The 7969-nt window shown below is 54.0% G+C and overlaps 1 protein-coding gene across 1 annotated transcript; it reads left to right on the top strand.

Annotated features, from left to right (window-relative positions):
* The first annotated feature begins 4375 nt into the window (after window positions 1-4375).
* Window positions 4376-6839, top strand: FEZF1 (FEZ family zinc finger 1). The gene is made up of 5 exons (XM_088055635.1): window positions 4376-4801; window positions 4952-5173; window positions 5345-5479; window positions 5770-5902; window positions 6504-6839. The coding sequence occupies exons 1-5, from the start codon at window positions 4376-4378 to the stop codon at window positions 6806-6808; spliced, it is 1221 nt and encodes a 406-aa protein (XP_087911761.1). The 3' UTR covers window positions 6809-6839.
* Window positions 6840-7969: the final 1130 nt, after the last annotated feature.

Here is a 7969-nt window from a genome sequence, read left to right as displayed (position 1 = left end):
CACCGAAAAGGACGGCGGTCGGGATCTCCCCCAGCGCCGGCTGATGAACTGTGACCACCAGCTGGTCCACTTCCCCCCGCTCTAACTCCCCCGTTTATACTTTTACTTCCCTTCAAAAGACAGTAAGCGACAAGTTCTGAGCAGGAATGAACAGCGAGCACGGCAGCAGCCAGGGGCTAATTCCGAATTGAAACAAGCCAGGGCCAGCGCCCTCCGCCGCGGCGGGGTCTGCGGACGGACGGGCGGCTGAGGGGAGCACGGAGTTCCCGCTGCGTGTCGGGGTAAATCACCTCTTCACAAATCCGGCGGCTCTGGAGGGAACAGCTTGGACTGATGCGTAGCTAGAGCGAACCCAAGCTTTAGCAGCGAATCCCGGCATTGTCACTATTAATGACGACTATAAGAACAGTGATAATAATAATCGGGGTCTGTCCAGCCGCTGTCGAGTCCGCCGGTGTCGTGGCCAGAAAGATGTTCTGTAACCTCCCGCGTTCCCTCCGCTCTCGGGCTGCCCAGAGGCGTCCCGGAGCCCGGAGGGATGTTGCCGTCCCCGCCCTTAGCCGGTCGTGGGGAGCCGGCTCCGGGCGCACAGAGGGAGCAGACCCCTCGGGCAGGAGGGCTGGGATAAAACACTCCCAGGAAAATATTAATACAAGCAACAGAAGGTTAGCGGAGTTATTATCATTTTCATTTCATTTTTTACTTAAAAACGCAATGGAATTATTCATTTTATTAAGGAGGAAGAAATTAAAGATTAGGCTCTAAGGCGGTATTTTACCTCCTTCTAATCGCCTCTGGGATCGGATTGGAGTAATCCTGACGACGAGATGAATTCGCCAATGACTCGGATTTTGAGTGCATGTAGAGATACGTTATGATAATAATGCAAGTGAGCAATATCAAGAACATACCTTAGGAACGAATGAAACACAAAACCGATTACAGAGAAAAAGAGAACAGCAGCTTTCCCGGGCAGAGCACGAAATCAACTCGAGGCAAAACTTTTGCCCTTAATTTCTGCGACGGTTTGTAACTGTGGGAATCCGGAGGGCCTGCTCCTTCCCACGCCGGCCCCTTCTACTGGGACTCGGTAGGTGCTGCAAGCCTGGAGAGAGCCCTGGCCCGCCGTGCCCCCCCAATAGAAACCGGCCCACAGGTTTCAGAGGCTGTAAATCTCCCTGCCTCCGGAAAAACAACCCTGCACCAGCACGGCAGAATACTTGCAGCTCGGCAGATACGTAGAACTTAAAAAAAAAAATATGCGTTCTGAGAGCAAGACAAAGCTCAAGAGAGGACTAAATGGATATGTCGAGGCTGATTTTAGTAACTATATTGTGGGCCACGCCGGCATCTAGCATGGCTTCATCTCTGAGACAGGAGAGGATGACGTCCGTACCCCCTATCACCCCCCCGAAAAACTTTGCTTTTAGATCGCTACGGAAAATTGGACATTTACATTAGTTATCGTGAATGGTAGGGGGATATATTCGTAAGGAAGTAACGAATAATAAAGCTACAGCTTCTTCAAAAGTGTATTTCAATATTGAGGAGACCAGTATAATTGCAATGGCAGGGCTGTAATTACTGCTTTGGGATATTTACCCTGCTCAAATGACACTACATATTTTACTTTCAAACACATGTCAAAAAGTCAATCCCAAAAAGACCAGTTAAGAACAAGCTGTTAACATATTAAGTATATGAGATTTGAAGCCTCTAAAACCCACTCAACAATAATTCCCTTCTTCAGCACCAATCAAGAGGAAATTTGCCTAGATTGAATTAAATGTAAATTGCTCTGAAGAGGAAATTCTCCTCTGGCGGACACAAAGTACGAGAGAGACACCGACACTCCGGAGAAGCGGGCAGCCCGAGCCAGCTACCCTTCACGGGGCTGGGGGCGGGGGGGACCGGCTGCGTCCCCCCGCGAGTCCACGATCCCTTCTTCCTCCAGGTAAGAGGCGGGCGGCTGCAGCAACCCGATCCGGGACAGCAATTACCGCTTTACCGCCCCGACCCAGCTGCCGTGGGGATTGCGGGGCATTTCACGTGAGCGGGGCAGCCCCGGTTAGCGGCACCCCAGCCAGAGCAGGGAAAAAGAGGGAGCAGGGCCGGGGCGAGGCATTGCGGCCAGAATCCCCGCATAACCCAGCACGTCCCAGTGCGGATCCCGTCCTTCGTCCGCCTCACGCTTTCCCGCACGGCTGTGTCCATCCCGACAAGTCCCGAGACCAGCCCCGGCTCCTGTTGCCCGCCTGCGCTCCGGGACACCGTAAGGACGCGGTGGACACGGAGGTCGCAGGGTGAGCAGAGAGTGGTGCCCGGGCCACTGCCCGTCGTTCGACGTCCGTCCTGGGGGCCGCAGGACACTCTCTTCCTCCGTGCCCCGCATCTCCCCTTTGCTCTCATGGAGCTCCCGGCCGCGGAGGTACCGTCGTGGAACGGCCGCTGCCTTGCTCTCCTCAAAAGGAGCCGCCGTGGCCTGAGGCCGCATCGGCCAGGTCACAGCTCCGGGGGCAAGGATGCCTCCCTCCATCGCTCCTTCCGTCTCCCCTTCTCTCCCTCCCTTCCTCCCTGCTCTCACTTCCTCGCAAGACGGCTATCCTGGGCCGGAGGCTTCGGGGTGAGACACTGCCATTTGCCTGTTCCTGGGCTGGTACCGAGCAGCGGGGGTCGGGCCTCCCTGCCTCGCTGGAGGCCTCCCTCCATTAGCAAACCCGAAACCTCCTGCCTCCCTTCCCCTGCCTGGGAGAAGGGCAGTGCTGGACCTCTGAAGTGGAAGCTGCTGCGTGGGTACCTTCGCTGAGGGACGTGGCCTGGCTGCTCGCTCCCGGGGGTTGGTAGGGACGGAGGAACCTTTGGCTTCTCCTGGGTATTATTTCGGTAGCGGCCTCTCAGCCATCAGTCTAGTGAACCCCAGGCCGACGGGAGGAACGGGACCTTGTCCTGAGCCCGAACTGTCGGATGGTGCGGTGGGCGGGAATACAGAAAGTCCTGTACCCGCTGCTGCCCCTCTCATCTCCCCGACCTTCGCTTCGCTGAAAAGACGAACACCCGCTGGCGCTGCCCGCTCCGAACAGGGCCGTCAAGCTTCTATTTAATACATGGTGATTGCATCTGTTTAGGTGCATATATACCTATAAACAGTGTGTGAGCTGTATATTTCTTCGTGTATCTATGCCAAGCCTGAGTTTTCAGTATTTGTGTTGTCTGTGTATTCTATAAGGACACAGAAGCTATGTTTAGTGTATATGCAGGCTACATATGTATATATATATATATATATATATACAAAAATATATAAATAATGCTTCAGATTTAAAAGGCACTCCTTCTTCCTACCTCCTTTTTTCTTCTCTTCCCCTGCCCCAGGTTTTGAATCATCCTTTTGCTCCCAAGTACTCGTTCCATTTGGCCCGGGAGGTTCCTGCATCCCCACGCGCTGGTCTCGCCGTCTGCTTGTTGCAAGTCCCCCGCTTATTTGTCTACTCTGTTTTCCAAAAGCTCACTGCCACCTGACCTTGTTCTTTAAAACAGTGAGCAGTCCCAGGAGCAGTCCCAGGAGCAGAGCAGCCATTTCCCTCCCTCCCTCAGACACACACACGTAGGCACGCACAAAAAGAGCTCGGGCTGGAAAGTGGCAAGGAAACAGCTTCCCCTCCAGCCGCTTCTTCTGCAGCACCTTGTTTGACAAACACCCTGGCGCTTGCCCTTGAATTGGGTTTCACATCCCTATTTAGCACTTGGACAATGATTTTAGATGATGTCATTTAAAGCCAAACAAGAAAATTGATCTCGGATTTGCTTGGCCTCTAAAGCCTGGTTAAGCAGATTGCAAATAATAATAATAAAAAGAGAGCGGGAGGGAGGCAGAGGGGAGAGAGGCGAGAAGGAGGGAGGGCCACCTCCTTCCCTGGGCGGGGGAGGCGCGGGCGCCAATGAAAAGTAGCCGCTTGCTGGGGGGAAAAACTTTTCCTGTTGACTGTTGGAAGCGAATTGAGCAATTATCTAGTTTACCTTCTCCTCTTGGAAGTTAACGATTGGCGAGATCTTGGCTGCGTTATTGACACAACACTTTCTATTGATAGAAATAAGTAGCGATTGTCCCGAGTCATTGGTGCGCCAAAGTAAACTGTGATGGGCTGGCATGAGTCCACTGGACTGAGAAGGCTGGTTCCGCCGGTGGAGGCTGTGGTGATGGTGGCAACGGCGATGCTGGTCTCCCTCTTCGCAGATCAGTAACAAGAAAAGGGGCAGAGAAAGTGAAAGAGAGAGAAAGGGGAGAGAAAAAAAAAAAAAAAAGGAAAAAAAAAAAGAAAAAAAAAGAGGCGTCTACCAGAGCAGCTCAAACCGGGAGAACAAATGCAATTCAGCCATGGACAATAGTGGCCACCACACGGCGACCAAAATCCTAGCGACTCCTCCGTCCAGAGAAAGCCTGTCTGCCAGGAGCAACATGATCAGCACGCCCAAGCCACTCGCCTTCTCCATTGAGCGCATCATGGCGCGGACTCCAGAGCCCCGCTCCATCCCCGTCCCGCAGCTCCTCCATGGCTCCGTGGCCAAAGGCGACCCCAAGCATCCGCTGCACCTCAACTCCTCCATTCCCTGCATGATCCCCTTTGTCCCGGTGGCGTACGACACCCTGCCCAAAGCGGCGGTGGCTGGAGCGGAACCCAGGAAGGCTCACTTAGATTCCTCTTCCTCGCCCTCCTTTAGCTGCGGCGATCTCTTGAACTGTGCCCTGAGCTTGAAAGGAGATTTCCCCCGCGATGCCCTGCCCTTGCAGCAGTACAAACTGGTAAGACCCCGAGTGGTCAATCACTCCTCCTTCCACGCCATGGGAGCCCTGTGCTATTTCAACCGAGGCGACAGCCCCTGTCACCCGTCCTCCAGTGTCAACATCCACCCGGTGGCTTCTTATTTCCTCAGCTCTCCCTTGCACCCGCAGCCCAAGGCTTACCTGGCGGAGCGGAACAAGCTGGTGCTACCGACCGTGGACAAGTACCCGGCGGGGGTGGCCTTCAAGGATTTATCGCAGGCTCAGTTGCAGCACTACATGAAAGAAAGTGCTCAGATACTCTCGGAAAAAATCGCCTATAAGACGTCGGAGTTCAGCCGCGGCTCCCCGAGCAGCAAGCCCAAAGTTTTCACGTGTGAAGTTTGTGGAAAGGCAAGTAGCGCCGTAGCCCGCCTCCCTTCCCCAGCCTCCTGTCCCCGTCCGTCTGCCCGCCGGATGTCTGTCGCTTGCTTGCTTGATTTTTAAACGACGGCTCCCCCTTGGCACTCTCGCCTTCTAATCGCAATTTTATTTTATTTTATTTTGTCTGCTTTCTCTTTCAAGGTATTTAATGCACATTATAATTTAACACGCCATATGCCGGTGCACACGGGAGCCAGACCCTTTGTTTGCAAAGTTTGCGGGAAGGGCTTCAGACAGGCGAGCACGCTGTGCCGGCACAAGATCATCCACACCCAGGTGAGCCCATCCTCTGTCCTTTCCTCCCTGCCCAAGACACTCCGCTCACGTTTTTCGGGGAGCTCGGCGTTTGTCCGAAACAGCGGCGTGGGGGGCGGCCGATCCGCAGCCGCGGGGAGATTTCGTTTGCCCCAAACGCGGTAGGTACGGCGGGGAGCCCCGCACCGGCATCGGCGAGCAGCCAGTTAAACACACACAACTCCACAAATGAGCTCATAAACCCCGCTAAACAGAACACAGACCCCGCGATACAGCCAACAAGCCGTGACTCGGTGTTTGCTTCCCTCCAGGAAAAGCCACACAAGTGCAATCAGTGCGGCAAAGCTTTTAACCGGAGCTCGACTCTGAACACGCACACGCGAATACACGCCGGCTATAAACCGTTTGTCTGTGAATTCTGTGGCAAAGGATTTCACCAGAAAGGTACCAGTCTCCAGCACCCTCTCCCTTCCCCGGCTTCCCGCTCCCCAGGCCAGGTCAAGTGTCGGGACACTTTGCGACAGGGAGGGTGGTGGGGAGTGGATTTTGTGTTCAAGTTTTATTATTAGGTATTTAGGTTACTTTTAAGCTTGGCTTGCCCCGACACATGTTCTACCCCACGTAGCGGGGCAGAGGTCTCTGTCCGGGAGAAGGGCGGGCAGTCGTTCCGCTGGAAGCCCCTGGTCTCCCCTCACCGCAACATGCGGCTTCCAGCTCAGTTCGGGAAACGAATTTGCCTCTTATACCCCCTCCAAATACAAGAATTTAGCTACTTTTTCTTCTCGCGTTGCTGTGAAGTCTAAATCCAGGTTTTTTTTTTCTGTAACTGTCGCGATTTTTGTTTATTCGATCCTTTCCTTGTTGCCTGTTAAGTGTAACAGCCTCCGGAAGGATGGATAGAAGGCGGGAGGTTTTCGGTCGTTTCACCCAAAAGTCGAACTCTGGTATTGGGACAGAGTTTGGGAGTTTTCTTAATATTTTTATCGTCTTTTCAGTGTCCGTCTTTCAAATCCAGGTCCGTTTTCCTTTCTTGTCTCATTCACAGGCAATTACAAAAACCACAAGCTGACTCACAGCGGGGAAAAGCAGTTCAAGTGCAATATCTGCAACAAGGCTTTTCACCAGGTGTACAATCTGACCTTCCACATGCACACCCACAACGACAAGAAGCCCTTCACCTGCCCCACCTGCGGCAAAGGCTTCTGCAGGAACTTTGACCTCAAGAAGCACGTCCGTAAGCTGCATGACAGCGCCCTGGGACTGCCCCGGGCCCCCGCCGAGCTGGGGGGGCCCGAACCACCGCCCCCTCCCGGGGCGCTGCTGCAGGGCCCGCCGCCGCTCCAGCCGTGAGGGGCGGCTCCGGCCCCGCCATGCGAGCCCCACCGACTCTTTGCATGCACCTGTTAAGCTTGTGTATTATGCTCTATATCGCCACTAACGTTAATGGGACTGGTTGTTTCCTATTTTTTTTTCCTTTGTTCTTTCCAGACTATTTTTTTTTTTGATGCCGCTGCATCTCAGGTGGAGAGATGGTTAAAAAAAAAAAGCGAAAAACAAAAAGCGCGAAGCCAATTTCTGCTGTATTTATTTGGGAATCTGTATTACCCGAGCCGGGAATGCTGCACCACTTTAATTATTTCGATGTATATATATTCCCCTTGTGTTGATCCTGCCCTGCCTCCGCTGTCTGCTGGTTATCCCACCCTTCTTGGTTTCCTCCTCTCCCTCTCCCCCTGAATATCGTATCTATATGGACACAACTGTTCTCTGTGTACGGATTTGAATTTCGCATTGATTCTTGCACGTGGAGAGAAAAAAAAAAAAAAAAAAAAAAAGAAAAAAAAAAAAAGGAGTTCTTTGACCTGATGGAAATAAACCTTTGCCAAGTAGTGACTGAGGCGGCGGGGGCTGCGGCGGGGGCTGCGACGCGGACGGGCGAGCGGGGAGCACGGCGTTGGCGCTGCCGCACGGCAAAGCTCTCCTCACCCTTGCCAAAACACTGAAACAACCGCTAAAGGCTTTAATTAAGAGGGGTAATTAGTTCGAATTGATCAAAGCAGGGTTGTTATGTTATTAGCTGCTCAGCAGACTCTGCCAAGCCGAGCTTTGAAAGCGAAGCCCGCCCGTCGGTGGGCGCCTGAGGAGCGGCGGGAGGGGGTTTCTGGGATTACACCGCTCCCGGGGGAACCGAACCAGGCACGGAAGATGGGTGCTACCCCCAGGGAAGGGCAGGCAGGCCCTCTCACCTCTGTCTACTGTCTCAGGGCTGTGCCCACAGCCCCACTTCAGGCTCGGGGGTTCTTCTCGGACAGGGGGCCTGGCCGTGCTTCACTCCGCGGTAGGACCCGAGGACGGCCACGCGAGGCAGCCCGGGGAAAAAGGGAGGGTGTCCCACGGGCCTTGGGGATTTGCCCCACTCGGGGAACCTGTCAGGAACGTCTGCGGGTCTGCTCCAGAGTGAGCCCTGCAAGAAGGGGTGATGCGACATCCCAGGTCTCGCCCAGATCTTGT

Source organism: Pseudopodoces humilis, chromosome 5 (genome assembly GCF_049639895.1).
Source record: "Pseudopodoces humilis isolate 2021_Gansu_Grassland_sample_001 chromosome 5, ASM4963989v1, whole genome shotgun sequence".
Taxonomy (NCBI): Eukaryota; Metazoa; Chordata; class Aves; order Passeriformes; family Paridae; genus Pseudopodoces; species Pseudopodoces humilis.
The sequence above is the reverse complement of the archived record's forward strand: the minus strand, read 5'-3'. Positions and strand labels throughout refer to the sequence as shown.